Source organism: Saccostrea cucullata, unplaced genomic scaffold (genome assembly GCF_032062105.1).
Source record: "Saccostrea cucullata isolate Sc308-1 unplaced genomic scaffold, CSIRO_AGI_Scuc_v1 ctg670, whole genome shotgun sequence".
NCBI classification, from domain to species: domain Eukaryota; kingdom Metazoa; phylum Mollusca; class Bivalvia; order Ostreida; family Ostreidae; genus Saccostrea; species Saccostrea cuccullata.
The window spans coordinates 20867-43778 of record NW_026927351.1 but is presented as its reverse complement, the minus strand read 5'-3'; the positions used below and the strand labels follow the sequence as shown (position 1 = coordinate 43778).

The 22912-nt window shown below is 36.3% G+C and overlaps 1 protein-coding gene across 1 annotated transcript in view; it reads left to right on the top strand.

The window, feature by feature from the left end:
- LOC134274177 (tigger transposable element-derived protein 6-like) overlaps positions 1-3911 on the top strand; it is a 31065-nt gene extending 27154 nt beyond the window's left edge. Inside the window, exon 3 of the mRNA XM_062756434.1 lies at positions 3295-3911. Within this exon, the coding sequence (XP_062612418.1) occupies positions 3295-3911 (617 nt within the window). The remainder of the gene's footprint in view (positions 1-3294) is intronic.
- The last annotated feature ends 19001 nt before the right edge of the window (positions 3912-22912 follow it).

Here is a 22912-nt window from a genome sequence, read left to right as displayed (position 1 = left end):
TATATACCAACTTTGTTCATCTGCACTTTAATTTTAAACAAGACAGGATTTGTATTTTTTTCCGTATAAATTAATAATTTCTATATACTTTGGAAACTCAAATCAGATATTTTAATACACTTTCCTCGAGCTCTTTTCTGCAGTTTTCCTGAAATTTTATGTGGGTCCGAGGTGTTACTTGAGTTTAACAGCGATTCTCTACGTTGCCATTAATTTGATTTGTTTGGTTGTTGCGGGGGGGGGGGGGGGGGGAGGGGTATTTTTATTCTTAACTTATTTAACGTTGGAGTTGAATCTTGTATCTTACTCCAAGAACTTTCGATTGATTGTGACATTTGGATGAAAGGGTCATTAAAAACCACCACCTTTTTAACTTCTATCCTGTCAACCGAAATAAACTCTGAAAGGTGTTTCTAGATACATGTATATGTACATGTTTCTTTTTACCCTTGGGTCAAGGACAAAGGTTAAGGTCGATTTCAAGTTCATAGGTCAAGGTGATTTTGGTAAATAGCTAATATCAACATTTTATTCAGGTTACCAGTGACCTTGACCTAAGTTTCAAGGTCAAGGGTCAAAAGATATGCATGCTTCAGTATGTTACATGTCTTGACATTTAGAAGTTCTTAATTTTGCATGAACATCAAAAACTCAAGTATACTGTCGTTTAATGCATTGTGTGCGGGCGCATGTGCATGCACGTCCTTGCATTTACTTTTGTTAGTAGCATAATGTAGAAATCTATTTTACCTATTCATATTCTGAATTTCATCCCGTTTCATTGAGAATTTAGAAAGTTATAGACATTTAAAGTTTCAGCCAATCAGATTGCAGCATACGTGCATGTGCATGCTTTCATGAAAATTGTTACATCATGCTGTAGATCTTCATAATGTATGAATATGTTCAAAATTTCACAGGATTTTGTCAGAAAACAAAAAATATATTTAGACTTTTAGTTTCAGCCAATCGGAGCAAAGCGCATGTGCATGCGCGCGAGATCTTGCTATTTTGACCAAGTCGTCATGTCTATACTACTAGTATATCCTTCTTTTTTGAGTTTCAAAGCATTTCATCCAAATTTATAAAAGTATCGGCTATATCTATTATATTGGTCATTTCACGTGTTAACACGTGTGCGCACACTCACGCACGTGCGCGCAAAATGACCTTCGTTCTGCACATCTACATAACATACCTAGTGACCCTAAAAAGGTTTCACCTAGATCGGATGAGTAGTTTACGAGAACACTTGCGGACAAAAAAGTACCGGAGAACAAAGAAGAAAATTCAGAAAAAGTAAAAACAATATGTTCCCAAACTTCGTTTGGGGAACATAATTAGTAGTGCACCCCATCCAACAGGAACCACTGACCCTGGGTCACATATTTCAAATTTTTCAAAAAGACATCTTCGCTCTAATAATCATCATAAATGGTTGAATAATACCAAAAAGCAGATTTCAAAGAATTAATTTAATATTTACAGAATATGTAACCCCCCTCCCTATTAGTACCCCTGGCCTAAGGGCCCTGAGATTTATCATTTTGAAAGAGACACCTTTCTTCATCATAAATAGGTACATGTACTTACCTCATTCGCATAATACCCAGGAGCAAAAGAAAAGATTTTCAAAGAATTCATGCATTTTCACTACATAATCATTAGAGCCCCGCCCTAACAACAGCACCCCTGACCAAGGGGCCATGAAATTTACAATTTTGGAAATGCATTGCACATAACTATAACTTAGTTTTATTTAATACCAAGGAGCAGAGGTGAAAATTTTCAAATATGTATGAATTATCATTATATAATCAATAGAGCCCCCCCCCCTTACACCAGAACGCCTGACCCAATGGCCATGAATTTCACAATTTTGGAAGAAGCACAATTGCTCATAATAACTATATACTATTTGTTTATCATAACAATATACAGTATCGACCGGACACAACCTAACAGAAAGCGAACCCGGAGCAGACCCCGGGATCGCTCTCTGGGTCTGCTTCGGGTTCGCTCGGAGTCCGCTAGGGCTGACCCCGAGCGAACCCCTAGCAGACCCCGAGCAACCCGAAGCGGACCCAGAGCGAACCTGAAGCGGACCCAGAGAGCAAACCCCAAATTCAGTAGCGGTCCCAGAAAGCGAACACTCGTTCGGTATTTCTTTACAGAGCTATTAATCAGGATTAGCAATTAACCAATCAGCGCGTCGACCATCAAAATGGCATATTGATCTGTCGATTGAGATGAAAGATCGAATGTGTGATGCTATTCGATATCAATCGAAACATTGTACATACAAGCAAAGCATGTGAATGTACTGTATAAATCTATTATTATAATTGTAAAATACTTTTTTTATAATTATTTATTTTAACTCGCCAGACTGTATGTTATATTTATTTAGTTTCTCTTTTTTTAAAGTAACTAATAAAATACGTACTTTAATTTTCCAGGTAGAATGTTACATGTTTTTACCTTTTTATTTTCTTTAGTTTTTGTAAACCAGTATTTTAAGCCCTTTGAGAGAATTTGATATAAATCGGGTAAATGCATCAGTCAAAGTGTAGAAGAAAAAAAGAAGATAATAATTGGCCCTTACAGAAAAAACTAATAGAAACCTATAAGTGTTTTATAATCCTATTATTAGCAATTTATAGTCACTTATAAATTTTGAAATTTACTTATAAGTGTACTATAAGTCAAATTAAGTACAGGTAAATATCTGTATTTCGAACATGGGATATCTCAAATAGCCTGCTTATGTCGAAGTCGATCGTCGGTCCCGGCCGTATTTTCTATATATATGATTAAAAAAAACTACTGATATCTCGAACACGGTAATCTCGAATAACCCGCTTAAGTCGAAGTAAATTCAAGGTTCCAAGTCATAAATTTACCTGGCTTATCTCGAAGTGCAGTGAATTTTCCGGTCTACTGAACCCACCTGGTGTCGTAACTTCACAGGTTCTCGCCTGTGGCAATTAGTTAGCACCTTCGAAAACCTAGGGTATCTTAATTAATCCCAAGCTTATGAGGGGTAACTATGACATGATAATCGGTATGATAGCTTGGGTGCTTGGTGTAGTTTATGATTAATAAATAAACAAGTTCACAGCCACTCTGAAATTAATACAGTCAGTATTACCGATAATGCATTTAATAATGCACGCTAAATGATTAACATCGGAAATTCAAAAAACACAGGGATTCTTCAAAGTGAACTTGAATTAAACAATTATAATGTTAGTAGGCTATAAAATAGGACGTAAAATAATTTTTCGTCACAAGACAGTACAGAGAAGAATTCCAGACCTGGTCTCAAGAGAAAACTAAAGACCCATACGATTGAAACAAAGTTTCAAGCCATCGCCGATGTTGAAAAAGGAAGAGAGAGTAAAGCAGCCATTGCGAAGAAGTATGAAATCCCCCCCAACACCTTATCAACTTGGATCAAGAATGCCGAGAAGATTAAAGAGGCCTACGAACACAGCGCATTGGGACCACAGAGAAAGAAGATGAGAACGGCGACCTTCAAAGACACAGACCAAGCAGTTCTACAATGGTTCAAGACAGCCAGAGACCAGAATGTTCCAGTGTCTGGGCCCCTTCTCATCTCTAAAGCACAGGAGTTCGCTTCTCAGCTTGGCGATGAGTTCAAGTGTACCACTGGGTGGCTCGAGCGCTTCAAAGAGCGCCATAACATCACCTTTAAACGTGTGTGTGGCGAATCAAAGGCCGTAAATGAGGGTACTGATCAAATGACAGAGTGGTCTTCCACTCTTCAGACCCTCTTAAGCGAATACAGTCACAGTGACATCTTCAATGCCGATGAAACTGGATTGTTTTTTCGCCTACTCCCCGACAAAACTCTCAAGTTTAAAGGGGTAGATTGCCGTGGTGGCTAGAACAGTAAAGAGCACTTAACTGTTATGGTTTGCGCTAATATGGCGGGTACTGAGAAGATACCACTTCTCGTGATTGGGAAATCAAAAAACCTGCGATATTTTATCATCAAAACACTGCCTACCTCTTATGAGGGAAACAAAAAAGCCTGGATCACATCAGAGCTTTTTACAGCCTGGCTGAGAAAACTGGACAGACGCTTTCAGCACTAGAAACGTAAAGTTGCCATGAACTGTCCAGCCCACCCGAAAGTCGACGGTCTGAAAGTCATCCGCCTGTTTTTCCTGCCACCCAACACCACAAGCAAGACACAGCCCATGGATCAAGGAATCATACAGAACCTGAAAGTCCACTACAGAAAGCAAGTCATTTTGAAACAATATCGGTCAATAGAGAAGGAGACAGAGTTACAGATAACAGTCCTGGACGCCCTCAGAATGCTAAACAACGCCTGGAACAAAGTTACAGAGAAAACCATCAAGAATTGCTTTTGACACGCCAAATTTGTTATCCATGAAACCGAAAACACACCAGATGAAGATGAAGAAGATCCAGAAGATGACATCCTCCTAGCTGCCCTTCACCTCTGAGTGCCCTTTGAAGATTACGCACAGGTCGACGAAAATGTCAACACAGCGGAATCAACGACAGATGCAGACATAGAGAGAGTATCAAGGCATCGAAAAGTGAAGAGAAAGAAGAAAGTGAAGAAGAAAATAAGCCCGAGCCACCCAAGAAGAAACCCTCTACCCCTGATGTCCGTGCCGCATATGAACTCATACTAACCTGGGCTGAGATGTCGGACAACACAGAAGACCTTATACCCGGCCTCCAGAAAATCGACCGCCAGCTTGTGATTGAGGAACTCAGATCGTCGACTATGCTGCAGCAGTCCTGTCACACAGTTTTTTGGTGACATTGCTAGTGACAGGGATATGTGATGTGTTTTATGTGATTGACTGTGCGACTGTTTTCAGGTTTATCTTAGTGCTGATATAAACATGTGCCGTTTTCATTGTTTATTATTCGTAAATATTTCGTTGTCTCTTTTGTTTATATGTAGTGCTCCGTTGGTAACAAGCCTTTAATATATACAATGTACAAAGACTGTATATTTTTTGTAGTGCTAGATTATACTTCGAAGTGAATATTCAATAAACTATAGAAAAAAAATCTGTCTTTTTCTTTTCTTACGTAAATGGTTCTTCAACTCTAACGCAAACGATACATCCGGTTTAAGATTGTAAGCATGTAAGCATTGTATGGATTATGCAAAATTGCCGTATTTTCGATAAAATCAGTGAGTAACGTGTATTTTTTTTTATTTATTTCATAAAAGATTTTACGTGATAAAAAGAAGAAAAATATTTTTTATTTATTGCAAGAATGCTTGAGACTATTTACATCTCACTTGATGGATATTATGATACATGTATATACATGGTTCATGAGTTAAAAATACTATACAAGCATACAGAAATTTACCGATTCAAAATTGTAAGATAACTTTGGATATCTCGAACCCCCGGATATCTTAAAGTTTTTTCCGAGTCCCTCGAAGTTCGAGATACTGATATTTCACTGTATAAGTGAGGAATGGATTTCGTTAATATTTCATTTATAAGTAAAGATGAGCTACATATCAGTGAATATTTCACTTATACCTCACTTATAAGTGAAGATCCGTATGGTATGAGCGAAGTATAAGTGTGGACTTATAATTTTTACCATATACTAGACTTCTCTCAAGGAGCATTATGGGTATTCAAGGTAGCCAATCAGAAAGTTTGTCTCTGCAGAGATCAGCAACAAGAATTTGAAACCAAGTTTGTGTCTGTGAAAGGATGTTACAGATTTTAGATTTATTTTGAGTATGCCTTCACATCAGGTACAACAAGTAGGTTCTATTTACATCATCTCTCTATTTTAACTTCCTTTGCCTGAAATTTTTAATCAATTGACTCAGTTGTTTTCAGATTTCATAATCAAGGTCATTAAATCTTGTTGCATTTTTGGTTCAACATTTTTGTTTGTAAACTGAATTGATATGTTAAGTTTGCATCTTCAAAGAAATGTCATATGAAAGTGATTTTTTTCCATAAAGTGCAGATACATGTGTATATGTAAAAAATAGCTTTGAACATATCATGCAACCCCTGCATGGTTACAGGAAATTCTGTTTTAAATTAAGATCTTACAGGTAGTGTTATACTTCACTTATAAGTGACTTATAGATGACTAATACTTGATAAAGTATGAAGGGTTAATGCTTGACTTATAAGTCACTTGTAGTCACTTATAAGTGACTATACTTGCATAAAACATAAGTGGCTAATACTGGCTTATAATTCACATATAGGTCAAGTAGCTCATTTGCATATAAAATCCTAATGAGCAACTTATTAGTCACTTATAAGTTAAATGTACCAGTGAAGTGTAAGTCCAGAATAAACAACCTATAAATAAAAAAATAAATCACTTATAAGTCACTTATCAGAAATTTCTGTTAGGGTTATCAGTATCAACATGTGAAGTTTGATAACGCCATCTTAAATGGCATGTTTAAGACTGAGCAAAACACTAATTTAAGAAAAGTAAGGTCAAGGTCAAAGGAAAGGAAAAAAAAATGTTGATGCAGTTGCATAGCTCTCATCAATATCTATCAGCATATAAAGTTTGATAAGTTTGATTTGAAGTTTGATGAAAATATCTTGGATAGTTTCTTTGAAATTTTGCTTTGAACAGAGCTAAATGCAAAGTGCAACTGAAAGACAGACGGAAGGATGAAAGGACAGAAGGACAGAAGACAGACATGACAAACACTATATGCCCCGGCCAAACGCATGGTGGGGCATAATAAAACTATTGTTACTAGTAAATGCATGTACATTTAGGAAGGCTATGTGATTTTTAAATATCAAGACATATAAATAGTCTCAAGTAATAGTATAATTAAACTGTACAGTAACAAGAGATGTTTGTAAAACACTTATGCCCCCCTCCCCCCAAATTGGAATTTTTCCAAGTCCAAGGGGCATAACTCTGTCAAAAATGGTGCAATCATACCTAAAACAGAACTTGACCTGGATATTAATGTGATATATCTGTATAAAAAATTTCATTTCAGTATGTGCAATGGTTGCAAAGAAAATGAACGGAAACTGCAAATAATTGAAATTTTTCTAAGTCCAAAGGTCATAACTCTGTGAAAAATTGTACGATTGTACCCAAAACAGAACTTGACCTAGATATTCATCTGATAAATCAGTGTACTAAATTTCATCTCAGTATGTGCAACGGTTGCAAAGAAAATTAACGGAAACTGCAAATAATTGAAATTTTTCTAAGTCCAAGGGGCATAACTCTGTGAAAAATAGTGCGATCATACCCAAAACAGAACTTGTCCTAGATATTCAAGTGATATATCTGTATACCAAATTTCATTTCAGTAAGTGGAACAGTTGTGAAGAAAATGAACGGAAACTGCAAACAATTTGAATTTTTCTAAGTCCAAGGGGCATAACTCTGTCAAAAATGGCGCAAACGTACCCAAAACAGAACTTGTCCTAGATATTTATGTAATATATCTGTATACTAAATTTCATCTAAGTATGTGCAACGGTTGTAAAGAAAATGAACGGAAACTGCAAATAATTGGAATTTTTCTAAGTCCAACATGGCATAACTCTGTCAAAAATGGCGCGATCATACCCAACACAGAACTTGGCCTAGATATTCATGTGATATATCTGTATACCAAATTTCATTTCAGTATGTGCAACGGTAACGGAAGAAAATGAACGGAAACTAAGTGGCACTGACAGACCGACCGACAGACAGCAGCAAAGCAATATGCCCTCCCTTCTTCGAAGGGGGGCATAATAAAGATTGAACTTCCCAATATGATTTAATATATAAATGGATTACCATAAAGCAGGTTTTTCAGCAATAATTATTGTAACATTTGGTGTTTTGCTTATTCAAAAGTATGTCAATAATTTTGGCAGACACAAAGTACCCTTACGTGTAAAGCATTGGAAATTAATCTTCTGGATGCATTTTTAGTATGTTTAATATACACTTGATTACCGAAATTATGAGTAAAATTATGAGTAAAAATCAACACCAGTCACCAGATGAGAGATATATTGTTTGACAACAGGCCTTCCCTTGGGGCCATAAAACTTAGACGAGCTCACTTTTGATCTTTAGTTAGTCTCGCTTTTCCACTATATATTCCTTAGGAAAAAGTGAGACAGAGATCAAAAGTGAGCTCGTCTAAGTTTTATGGCCCCCAGGCCCGAATGAACAGTTATTTTTTCTTGTTTTCTGAATCAGTAACTTTACAAAAGGATGCAAATGTAGTTATAAAAATTTTAGCTGCTACTTCAAAACTGCTAAATAAGCCAAAGTTAGCACCCACTAAAAATTCCTGCTATTACATCAAAACTCGGTTATAGCGAAGTGACTGGGACCTATGAAATTACTTTGCTATATCCATAATTCATTATAACGGTATATTAAGAAATTCATTAAATTCATATAGCTGGGGATCCAAGATGACTTCACTATATCCGTAAATTTGCATTATCCGTGTTCGTACTTTTGCTGTATAAAGTATTTGCTTCATGGTCTGACACAAGCATATTTCTTGTCTTGCAACAAAAAACACTCAATGAAAAATGTGCAAGGTAAATTCCATTTAGGCAAAGTTCATTTACAAATCTGGATATTAAACAATGTTGATTACAATTAATTGTTAAAAAACTTGGATAAAATTAAAAGTAAAGTTATTACCAAAAATGAGGAAATCACAATGGCTACAATCAAGGGAGACCATACATTAAAACTCTAAAAAAAAAAAAAAATAAAAATAAAACAAGAGGCCCATGGGCCACATTGCTCACCTGAGAAGCTTTGACAATTCTGTACTTTACTAGATTTACCCCCTTGTAATACATATTGTGACCCCACCCTACCCCACTGATCATAATTTAGACAATTTGAAATCTACACAGATTTTTCCTATATATTTCTATGTAAAACTTTGATTCCCCATTGTGGCCCCGCCCAATCCCCGGGGGTCTTGATTTGAACAATTTAGAATCTACACTACCCCAGGATGTTTCCACATAAGTTTCAGCTTTTCAGGCACAGTGGTTCTTGAGAAGAAGATTTTCAAAGATTTTTCCTATATATTTCTATGAAAAACTTTGATTCCCCATTGTGGCCCCGCCCAATCCCCGGGGGTTATGATTTGAACAATTTAGAATCTACACTACCCCAGGATGCTTCCACATAAGTTTCAGCTTTTCTGACACAGTGGTTCTTGAGAAGAAGATTTTCAAAGATTTTTCCTATATATTTCTATGTAAAACTTTGATTCCCCATTGTGGCCCCGCCCAATCCCCGGGGGTTATGATTTGAACAATTTAGAATCTACACTACCCCAGGATGTTTCCACATAAGTTTCAGCTTTTCAGACACAGTGGTTCTTGAGAAGAAAATTTTCAAAGATTTTTCCTATATATTTCTATGAAAAACTTTGATTCCCCATTGTGGCCCCGCCCAATCCCCGGGGGTTAAGATTTGAACAATTTTGAATCTACACTACCCCAGGATGCTTCCATATAAGTTTCAGCTTTTCTGGCACAGTGGTTCTTGAGAAGAAGATTTTGAAAGATGTTTCCTATATATTTCTATGTAAAACTTTGATTCCCCATTGTGGCCCCGCCCAACCCCTGGGGGTCATGATTTGTATAATTTAGAATCTACACTACCCCAGGATGCTTCCACATAAGTTTCAGCTTTTCTGGCACAGTGGTTCTTGAGAAGAAGATTTTCAAAGATTTTTCCTATATATTTCTATGTAAAACTTTGATTCCCCATTGTGGCCCCGCCCAATCCCCGGGGGTCTTGATTTGAACAATTTAGAATCTACACTACCCCAGGATGTTTCCACATAAGTTTCAGCTTTTCAGGCACAGTGGTTCTTGAGAAGAAGATTTTCAAAGTTTTTTCTATATATTTCTATGAAAAACTTTGATTCCCCATTGTGGCCCCGCCCAATCCCCGGGGGTTATGATTTGAACAATTTAGAATCTACACTACCCAAGGATGCTTCCACATAAGTTTCAGCTTTTCTGACACAGTGGTTCTTGAGAAGAAGATTTTCAAAGATTTTTCCTATATATTTCTATTTAAAACTTTGATTCCCCATTGTGGCCCCGCCCAATCTCCGGGGGTCTTGATTTGAACAATTTAGAATCTACACTACCCCAGGATGCTTCCACATAAGTTTCAGCTTTTCAGACACAGTGGTTCTTGAGAAGAAGATTTTTTAATGACCCCACCCTATTTTTGTCTTTTCTTGATTATCTCCCCTTGCGAGGGGATATGTCCCTTCATTTTAACAATTTAAATTTCCCTTCACCCAAGGATGCTTTGTACCAAGTTTGGTCAAAATTGGCCCAGTGGTTCTTGAGAAGAAGTCGAAAATGTGAAAAGTTTACAGACAGACGGACGGACGGACGGACGACGGACACAATGTGATCAGAAAAGCTCACTTGAGCCTTCGGCTCAGGTGAGCTAAAAAATGACCAGTAATCAAGAGCCCTGCAGGGGGATAGAAATTTAATTAAAGGAGTGGCTTAAAAGATGTGAGATCCCTTACCAAAGTAAAATTATTGCAGCAATATTGCCGCTATATTGCGGCAACATTGCAGCAACACATTTTTGTCACCAGAAACAAGCTTTTTGGGTTAGTGAAATATCACCGCTAGCGGCAACAACTTCTGGTGACATTCTGGCAATACTGCCAGAAAAAATGAAATATCATGCTAGCTGCAACAACTTCTGGTGACATTCTGGCAATACTGCCAGAAAAAAACTTTCTGGCAACATCTAGGATTACCCATGAGCCATTTGTTGAGCATGCTCAGTCATTTACTTCCTCTTTTTAAAAAAAGTGGAGGGAATTCAAAGGCAAGCAGGTTTTGCTTCATTACTGACTTGTATTCAGTTAATTAGAGTAGTTAATTGTGTACAGTGGGATTAGTCAAGATGAGCAGTAAGACTGCATAGTGTGGAATGACTAGAAAAAAGAATTTAAGCAGAATTATAGGAATGTGTACTCTGTTTCCATATCATCAGACTTGGTGAGTCAAAACCAAATGAATATTCTTTTTGAGATGAATGATTCAATGGAGATAAAATTGGAAAAATTATATGTGTTTCAATTAGTGCTTGTGTCTCATGCATGCATACTAGACTTGTATGTCTATATATCCTAGAGTAGCAGGAAAAGATGAATTAAAGCATGTAAATATTTGAAAATTAATGCAGAGTTGCTGGAAATTTTCACAGTGGCATATTAATTATGTTTCTATAAACATTTTTTCTGCGCCCGTCTCGATAGATCGGGGGTACATATTGTTTTTGTCCTGTCTTTTTGTTTGTAAACTTTAACCTTCACCATTACTTTTGAACCAATGAGAGATAAAGATTTCATATTTGGTATGTCTACTCCACTAATTAAGTTCTTTCAAATGACATCAAGGTCAATGACCTTGTGACCTTGACTGTGACCTATATGCTAAAAATAGCTTTTTCGAATATTCATCATAACTTAAAATTAATGAAATATAGAGACTTTATATTTAGTGTGCATAATTCACTAATTAAGCTTTTTCAAAAAACACCTGAAGGTCAATGACCTTGAGACCTTGGCTGTGACCCATATCCTTAAAATAGATTTTTTGACACTTGGAAATAAATCTTGAGTCATAAAAGATAGAGAACTTGTATTAAGTATGCACCCTTCATTAATTAAGTTCTTTCAAATAACACCAAGGTCAATGACCGTGGGACCTTGACTGTGACCATATACTTAAAATAGATTTTTTGAAACGTCAACATAACTTTTGAGTCATAAAAGATGGAGAATTCATATTTGGTATGCACCCTTCACTAATTAAACTCTTTCAAGTAACACCATGGTTAATGACAATTTGACCTTTATTGTGACCCATATGCTAAAAATAGCCATTTTGATCCTCTGTCATAAATTTTGAACTATAAGAGATACAGACTTCATATTTAGTATGCATACTCCACTAATTAAGTTCTTTCAAATGACACCAAGATCAATGACCTTGTGACCTAAGTCACCTTGACTGTGACCCATATGCTATAAATAGCTTTTTCAAACTTTATTACCACCAGGCGCATAGTGTTTCACAAACATATCTTGATTTTCATTCTGATGATCAACATAATTTTCTATCTGTTCAAAGAATAGCAGAAGAAGGTATTTCTTATTGACCCTGTGGCTTGCTATTGTTTGTTATATTCCTCAGCACAGTTTGTTAATTGTTAGATTGATAGATCATTATTTCTATTAAATACCAATTTATATCTAACAATATTGCGGCAATAATGCCGGAAGATGTTGCCAGAAGAAAAATATTTTGGTCATGATTTGCAGCAATATTGCCGCAACCCCTTTCTGGCAATATTGCCGCAAAGTTAATTAACATACGAAAAACGATATAGCCGCAATATTGCGGCAATAATGCCGGAAGATGTTGCCAGAAGATCAATATTTATGTCATGATTTGCAGCAATATTGCCGCAACCCCTTTCTGGCAATATTGCCGCAAAACTAATTTACATACGAAAAACGATATAGCCGCAATATTGCGGCAATGTATTGCCAGAATGTTGCTGCAATATTGCGGCAATAAAGCCACAAGATGTTGCCAGAAGGTCTATATTTTGGTAAGGGATACATTTTACGGTTGAGTAATTCTGAACACTGATTTCGGTGGATAGTAACTAAATTTCTCTTCTAACAAATTTTTCATCATTTTCAGTCATGCATGCTACCCTGCGTTTCTTTTTTCTTTGAGTATATATAATATGAAACAACAATTAGCAGTTTCAGATCTGTCTATTCATCAACATACCAAATTTGAAGCTAATAGGACAAAGCTTACATGATAATATTTGATAAATAAATTTCATTTTTGAAGAATCATGAGGACGTGAATTACTATGCTTCACTTCAGCATATTTCAGAGCGTTGTCATTTTAATATGATTAACTTGCCAGCATGAACCATTGTATTCATGTACATGTACCTTAAGAATTTCAAAAACCAAATTCATTTAAATTTTTTATATTTACATTTTTTGTCTGATGATTTGCCACAAATCCTTGCAGGGCTCTTATTAGTAATGCACAAACAAATTTGTTAAACACTTCTAAGCAAATTTAAATCAATATTAAACAAGAGGCCAAGGGGCCACAGCACTCACCTGAGCACATCGGGCTTGAATTTATCCCCCCCCCCCTCCAGGCGTTCATCATTTGAACAAATTTGAATCTACACTACCTGAGGATGATTCCATATAAAAACATGTATCACTAATCATAACTTTGAAGAACTTGAAAAGAAGATTTTAAAAGGTTTCCCTATATATCCCTATGTAAAACTTGGGTTGGCCATTTTGGCCCCACCCTAGCCCCGGGGGTCATGACTTGAACAAACTTGAATCTACACTACCTGAGGATGATTCCACATGAGTTTCATCTTTCCTGGCCCAGTGGTTCTGGAGAAGAAGATTTTTAAAGATTTTTCCTATATATACTTATGTAAACAAGGGTCGGCCATTTTGGACCCACCCTTGCCCCGGGGGTCATGATTTGAACAAACTTGAATCTACACTACCTGAGGATGACTCCACATGAGGTTCATCTTTCCTGGCCCAGTGGTTCTCAAGAAGAAGATTTTTAAAGATTTTTCCTTTATATTCCTATGTAAAACAAGGGTCGGCCATTTTGGCCCCTTCCTTGCCCCGGGGGTCATGATTTGAACAAACTTGAATCTACACTACATGAGGATGAATCCACATGAGTTTCATCTTTCCTGGCCCAGTGGTTCTCAAGAATAAGATTTTTAAAGATTTTTCCTATATATATTTCTATGTAAAACAAGGGTCAGCCATTTTGGCCCCATCCTTGCCCCAGGGGTCATGATTTGAACAAACTTGAATCTACACAACCTGAGGATGATTCCACATGAGTTTCATCTTTCCTGGCCTACTGGTTCTGGAGAAGAAGATTTTTCCTATATATTCCTAGTATGTAAAACTTGGGTCGGAAATTTTGGCCCCACCCTAGCCCCGGATGTCATGATTTGAACAAACTTGAATCTACACTACCTGAGGATAATTCAACATGTGTTTCATCTTCCCTGGCCCAGTGGTTCTCGAGGAGAAGATTTTTAAAGATTTTTCCTATAAATTCCTATGTAAATCAAGGGTCGGCCATTTTGGCCCCGCCCTTGCCCCAGGGGTCATGATTTGAACAAACTTGAATCTACACTACCTGAGGATGATTCCACATGAGTTTCATCTTTCCTGGCACAGTGGTTCTCAAGAAGAAGATTTTTAAAGATTTTTCTTATATATTCCTATGTAAAACAAGGGTTGGCCATTTTGGCCCCATCCTTGCCCCAGGGGTCATGATTTGAAGCAACTTGAATCTACACTACCTGAGGATGATTCCACATGAGTTTTTCCTGGCCTAGTGGTTCTGGAGAAGAAGATTTTTCAAGATTTTTCCTATATATTCCTGTATGTAAAACTTGGGTCGGAAATTTTGGCCCCACCCTTGCCCCGGGGGTCATGATTTGAACAAACTTGAATCTACACTACCTGAGGATGATTCCACATGAGTTTCATCTTTCCTGGCCCACTGGTTCTGGAGAAGAAGATTTTTAAAGATTTTTCCTATATATTCCTTTTTAAAACTTGGGTCGGCCATTTTGGCCCCACCCTAACCCCGAGGGGTCATGATTTGAACAAACTTGAATCTACACTACCTGAGGATGATTCCACATGAGTTTCATCTTTCCTGGCCCAGTGGTTCTCAAGAAGAAGATTTTTAAAGATTTTTCCTATATATTCCTAAGTAAAACAAGGGTCGGCCATTTTGGCCCCTTCCTTGCCCCGGGGGTCATGATTTGAACAAACTTGAATCCACACTACCTGAGGATGATTCCACATGAGTTTCATCTTTCCTGGCCAAGTGGTACTGGAGAAGAAGATTTTTCAAGATTTTTCCTATATATTCCTATGTAAAGCAAAGGTCGGCCATTTTGGCCCCTTCCTTGCCCCGGGGGTCATGATTTGAACAAACTTGAATCCACACTACCTGAGGATGATTCCACATAAGTTTCATCTTTCCTGGCCCAGTGGTACTGGAAAAGAAGATTTTTCAAGATTTTTCCTATACAGTACCGACCAGACCCAACCTGACACCAAAGCAGTCCCAGAAAGCAGTCCCCGGGACTGCTTTGGGACCGCTCTGGGACTGCTCTGGGACCGCTCTGGGACTGCTCTGGGACCGCTCTGGGACTGCTCTGGAACTGCTATGGGACTGCTCTGGGACTGCTATAAAAAGCAGTCCCAGCAGTCCCAGCAGTCCCAGCTGCCCCTGGGACTGCTTTCTGGGACTGCTTTGTTCACTCATGTGTGAAAAAGGTTCTGAGTGACGTGATAGCTCCGCCCCCTTGTGTATTCTGAATTTGCAGGCTCCCTGTTGTTTTGTTTACTTGCAGCAGAGAGGAGTTTCAACTGTTTAATAACCAAGGATTTCTTACATTCTTTTAATAAGTAGAGATTATTATAGTTAATTGATATTTTCAGGGACTGTATATTTACACAAATGAATGTGAATTTAGAATAAATAAAAAAAAATAAAGTTGATAAATAAGGAGTTCATGATAAAATTTTTATATTTAAAAATAAACTACAAGTTTATGAGAAAAAAATAGCTACATGTGGGCCTTTTTTAATTATTTAATGTTAAATTTGAATATGTACTCAAAATTTGCATTGGTACTAATTAGAAATAATCATTACAGTTAGATATAAATGTTTTTTATTTAAAATGCTACACATTTTATAATGACCACGCTAAAAAAAGACTATTCAATGTAACCCTCAAATAAAACCCAACAATTTATTAAATGACCATGAAATAAACTTATGCTTCTATTCTCCCGTAACAAAAACTATGTGAATAATCATTGCATTAGGGAATTGATGAATTACCGGTAGCTTTTAATTAATAAAAAAGTTATTAAAAGAGTACATCTATAATATTTATTTTAAAAAAAATGGAAATACCAGGAATTGTGATTTATTTCTTTTTTGTTTTGCTACTGTTTACCTGGCCGATTAATGTTTATAAGATGGTATCAACACCCATCGTTTCAATCGCCTTTGGGCAGAAAAATCGATACTGTTATTTGGGTATTTGTATCAGCCCTAACAAAAAAATACTATAGTAAACTATAGTTAACTATAGTTTACTATAGTTAACTATAGTACCAAAGTTTTAACTTTGGAACTTTGATTTACTATGGTGAAAACTTTGGAACTTTGATTTACTTTGGTGAAAACTTTGGAACTTTGATTTACTATGGCGAAAACTTTGGAACTTTGATTTACTATGGTAAAAACTTTGGAACTTTGATTTACTATGGTGAAAACTTTGGAACTTTGATTTACTATTATGAAAACTTTGAAACTTTGATTTACTATGGTGAAAACTTTGGAACTTTGATTTACTATAGTAAAAACTTTGGAACTTTGATTAAGCACTTTAAACCCTTAAGATTATGGTTTTGCTTCCCATTCTGTACATTATATAAATTTCAAGTTTAAGATTCATTAAAACTTCAGAATTTTTTTTTCTAAAAACCCAAGTCGTCCCCCAAATAGAACAAAGTACAAGAAATTGTTTTAATGTAAAAATAGTCTCTTTCATAGATAAATGAGCAGTATTTATTTAAATATTTTTAATTTTAATTATAAATAATTGTAAATAATTAAAATATTCAAGTTGTTAAAGTAATTACAAAAAAACATTGGAACTTTGATTTACTATAGTAAAAACTTTTGAACGTTGTTTAACTATCGTAAAAACTTTGGAACTTTGATTAACTATGGCGAAACCTTGGAAGTTTGATTTTCTATGATGAAAACTTTGGAACTTTGATTTACTATGGCGAAAACTTTGGAACTTTGATTTACTATGGTGAAAACTTTGGAACTTTGATTTACTATAGTGAAAACTTTGGAACTTTGATTTACTATGGCGAAAACTTTGGAAAACTTGGGAACTTGGAACTTTGATTTACTATAGTAAAAACTTCGGAACTTTGATTTACTATGCTGAAAACTTTGGAACTTTGATTTACTGTAGTAAAAAATTTTGGAACTTTGATTTACTTTTGTGAAAACTTTGGAACTTTGATTTACTATGGTGAAAACTTTTGAACTTTGATTTACTTTAGTAAACTATATATAACTAAAGTTTACTATAGTATTTTTTTGTTAGGGAGTGTTACACATCATTGAACATGCTGGTAAACAATGACCCTAATTTCAATTTATTTAATGCGAAAAAAGTGATAAACGAAATGTGTTTAAATTTCTTCCGGGATTAATTAATTTTGAACATAATCTGAAGCTTCCATTCTGGTGATTTACAGATGTACACTCTAACATTTACAAATAAAACACTTAAAACTAAGTTTTATAGAACTAGGCATTAACGATAATTAAATTGACATGTCAGCAAAAATAATCATGACTGAAAAATAATACTTGGCAAAATTAACAAGGATTTTTTTACAAGCCCCAATACTTAAGAGAACTCTAACTCTAACTTTAGAGTATCCCGATAGTCTAAAATGGCCATATAATGATAAGATCTATTTAGATCTAAAGCTTCTTCTGGTGGAAAATATTTAATTTACGTTTAATTTTCTGTATAAAAAATAAATATGGGAACCAGTATCAATCACAAAAGAGTTATTAATATACCCAAGAATTATGATTAAATATTCATGTTCAGTGTAATACATATATGTACATGTAAGTGCGAAAGCCTTCTTCCTCCAATAAATATTATTAATAATTATTTCAATTTTTATGCGCGTACATGTTCTGTTCATAAATGACCTTCGCATACATGTAAGGATTCCTGGCATACTACACAGAATCAATTTCTACTGCCTTTTATAGTTCCATTGTTTATTGGAAATCTCATTTCTGAGTTAGCTCCGCCCATTAAATTAATACACCCCGCCCACTCGGACTGCTGGGACTGCTTTCTGGGACTGCTCTCTGGGATCGCTGGGACTGCTGGGACCGCTCTGGGACTGCTGTGGGACTGCTCTGGGACCGCTGTGGGACTGCTCTGGGACCGCTGTGGGACTGCTTTAGCAGTCCCAGAAAGCAGTCCCCGGGACTGCTCTGGGACTGCTTTGTGTCAGGTTGGGTCTGGTCGGTACTGTATATTCCTATGTAAAACAAGGGTCGGCCATTTTGGCCCCTTCCTTGCCCCGGGGGTCATGATTTGAACAAACTTGAATCCACACTACCTGAGGATGATTCCACGTGAGTTTCATCTTTCCTGGCCCAGTAGTACTGGAGAAGAAGATTTTTAAAGATTTTTCCTATATGTTCCTATGTAAAACAAGGGTCGGCCATTTTGGCCCCTTCCTTGCCCCGGGGGTCATGATTTGAACAAACTTGAATCCACACTACATGAGGATGATTCCACATGAGTTTCATCTTTCCTGGCCAAGTGGTACTGGAGAAGAAGATTTTTAAAGATTTTTCCTATATATTCCTATGTAAAACAAGGGTCGGCCATTTTGGCCCCTTCCTTGCCCCGGGGGTCATGATTTGAACAAACTTGAATCCACACTACCTGAGGATGATTCCACATGAGTTTCATCTTTCCTGGCCCAGTGGTACTGGAGAAGAAGATTTTTCAAGATTTTTCCTATATATTCCTTTATAAAACTTGGGTCGGCCATTTTGGCCCCACCCTAACCCCGAGGGGTCATGATTTGAACAAACTTGAATCTACACTACCTGAGGATGATTCCACATGAGTTTCATCTTTCCTGGCCCAGTGGTTCTCAAGAAGAAGATTTTTAAAGATTTTTCCTATATATTCCTATGTAAAACAAGGGTTGGCCATTTTGGCCCCTTCCTTGCCCCGGGGGTCATGATTTGAACAAACTTGAATCCACACTACCTGAGGATGATTCCACATGAGTTTCATCTTTCCTGGCCAAGTGGTACTGGAGAAGAAGATTTTTCAAGATTTTTCCTATATATTCCTATGTAAAACAAGGGTCGGCCATTTTGGCCCCTTCCTTGCCCCGGGGGTCATGATTTGAACAAACTTGAATCCACACTACCTGAGGATGAATCCACATGAGTTTCATCTTTCCTGGCCCAGTGGTACTGGAGAAGAAGATTTTTCAAGATTTTCCCTATATATTCCTATGTAAAACAAGGGTCGGCCATTTTGGCCCCTTCCTTGCCCCGGGGGTCATGATTTGAACAAACTTGAATCCACACTACCTGAGGATGATTCCACATGAGTTTCATCTTTCCTGGCCCAGTGGTACTGGAGAAGAAGATTTTTAAAGATTTTTCCTATATGTTCCTATGTAAAACTTGGGTCGGCCATTTTGGCCCCACCCTTGCCCCGGGGGTCATGATTTGAACAAACTTGAATCTACACTACCTGAAGATGCTTCAACATGAGTTTAATCTTTCCTGGCCCAGTGGTTCTTGAGAAGAAGATTTTTTAAAAATGCCATTAATTTTTCTCTAATTCATAATTATCTCCCCTTAGAAGTGGGCGTGGCCCTTCATTTGAACAAACTTGATTCCCCTTTACCCAAGGATACTTTGTACCAAGTTTGGTTGAAATTGGCCCAGTGGTCCTTGAGAAGAAGATGAAAATGTGAAAAGTTTACGACTACAACGACAACAACAACAACGACAACGACGACAGACAACGGACAAATTTTGATCAAAAAAGCTCACTTGAGCCTTCGGCTCAGGTGAGCTAGTAAACAGAAAAATAACATATACACGATTTCAAAAATTCGCGCACTCAAGTTACTTCCCTTTACTATGACGTCAGACGAGGAAGCTCTAATCGCTTGTATCATAGACCTAAAGCGAAAGAGTTATCAATTTGATATCACAGGCCCAAACTTTACTTATTTTTCTTTTAATAAAAAATAATATAGCCCTTACCTTGTGTTTATTAGTAGGTAGGGGTATATAATTCCTTATTTAAAGAAAAATAAGTAACGTCAGGTGCCTGTGATAGTTATCACATGTTCATGATGTCTTTTCTTTTTCACCTGATGTCGGTATTATAATAGTACTATTAGAACCATTTATTGTTATTGATGCTTTTAACATGTTTTAAAAATACAATTAATCTCATTGACATGTATGAGTTAGCGGAATCGTTGCACTGGTAGTACACAGAATCATTTTCTTTCGTATACCTTGTACACGTGTATACCATATACTCCCCCCCCCCTTTCAAAAAAATATTTTTTTAAAGAAAACTTGTAACCTTTTCAACAGTTTTTTCTACGTTTTAAATATATTTCCTAACAATTTCGCATGTTCTGAAATCATTGTGTGGGAAAAGGTTTCCGGAAGATGTATACTGTTATTTGCCTCTACTCCAGCCATCAGTCTTCGTAATGAGATTCATCTTTCACTTTCACTTTTTCTGCATTGTTTGTACTTTTATTTGTCACATGTAGTGTATATTTACATATTGCAAAATATTAAGAGATCAGGGTCTGGATCAATTACTGTGAATGTTGTACATGTTGATAAAACCCATAAACATAGTTACTTACCAGGCGCGGATCCAGGATTTGAAGTTAGAGGGGGCGCCAGAAGTAGGCAAGGGGACTGGGGGCCTCAAGGCGACCCCCAGTGCGTCCAGGGCAAAGCCCTGGTGGGGGCCCAGGGGGCGTAGCCCCTGGAAGCTCCTAGATTCTAGATATTTTGTAGGGTAAAAATGAGGTCTACCAAGTAGACATATTTACATTTTCTAGACGAAACTGTGATTTACGTTAACTTTGACAATTTTAAGGGGGGCGCGCGCGCCGGGTGTTCCCCCCTTAAATCCGTCACTGCTTACCCGATTGAACAGGCGTGATATATTTTCCGACTTTATTATTATTATTATTATTTTTTACATAGACACTCCGATATTTCAGCGATTATTCAAGCTCAGTTTTCTAACACTTTTCATGTTTAATAGATAACACAGATGCCGGGATATTGTTCATCTAAAGTTATAATATTGAACAATTTGCATAAAAATCTGACAATATTCCTTATTTATACATGCTCTTGAATGGACGCTCATCCACGTGCTTCAAGGTATCACACCGGTAATTGACCAATCAAAATGAACTTAGAACTTAGTCAAATGTAGGTCCATATATATAGAATTAATTTTCTTTTCTTTTGAGGCGTTTTTCTATTTTCTTCCATGCCATTTTTACAACTTTGGTACCTGTGCCTAGTAAATTTCATGTACTTTGTGAATCAATAAAGGTTTTGGACAGAAACTATTTTTTTCATGGCACAGGAGGCTACTTCCTGTAGTGCACTCGAGGTGTTTATAAACACAGTGAAAACACGTGGATTTGAGGGTAGCTCTGTTTGCAGATGGAAAAAGTCCGAAAATGCCGTGTGGGTACCCTGTTTTTTGGTGTCAGCTAATGTGACAGGTAATGTTTAACACCTCCTGCTAAATATTTTTACATGTAAACAAATACCTGATTTTTAACGATTTTTTATTCTATATAGAATTATATAGTGAAAACAATTACCGGTGTGATACCTTACAGGTCCCGCTTCTCAATCGGTTCACGGCCCGCCCGCACGTGACTTTTTTTTTAAACCGCGCCTATCGATGAACTAGTACATTCATGAAGAAATAAATAGAGAGTATTCAATGTTTTGTTGTTGAATATGGAATTTTATTTAAATTTTTATTTCACGAGTGCCAGTGGGACAGGAAATAATTTTTTTTATATATTTTCAAGAGTGCGAAGCACGACTGAAAATGTTAAAAAAAAAAAAAAAAAAAAAAATCCTGTCTCACGAGTTTATTTCGAAAATGTTATCGTCTTAAATTCTAGAAACTGGCTTGCTATTAATATCAATGATGTAAAGTTCCGTGATAAGTTTCAGTTCTTTTTGAAATCTGCATATTATTTGTTAAATTTAAAACAAAATCGTTATAGAATTTAAATCGATTTTTAGCAACAGGCAATGATTTCGCATGAAAGGGAAGAATCTGCTATTTCTTTGCACGAAGTGATTTGATTTCTTTTTATATACATGTGATGTAGGTTAAAAAAAACTTTTTAAACATTCATCGCATTCTCTTTGGAACTCTTTACGGCTGAGAATCCATCTGGAAATTGTAAATTTTAAAAATGAACGACATGCAGATTTGCAGTTGAATTCGTTTTTCAACATTACATTATTTCCTTATCGAATACATACATGTACAGTATATATACATGTATAGTTAGGTAAATATTTACAAAGCCATGTGTGTATGTTAATTGAGACTTAGAATTGAAATCAATCATATAATTTAAAGTCAAGATGTTATAACGGTATATTTTTTAGTGACATAGAAAAAATCTTAATTGGTCATGTTTTCGTAGAATGACTGACGTATGTATCATTGTTTACATAACAATGTGCGCAAAAATGAAAGTAGATTTAACATTACATGCCCATTGATTGTCAAGACAACATCTTCATTTAATTTACGTAAAGTACAACGGCTATAAATATAATAATGCAAGTCTTTTAACACAAAAATGTTTCCATTTAAGTACTTACGTTCAACTATGTTTTGAATCTTGTGCATTGTACCATGTGTAAATCTTACGTTTATCCTCGTTTGACGTCATCAATACATAAGGTAGGTAACTCTCCCGCAAGAGGGCGCGACTTTTTGGAATCGTGTATAAAATATTATAAAATTCATTCAACACTAATTTTATTTTAAAAAAAACCAGTGGCTAACATTGTGTAATATATTTAAATAATTGGAATTT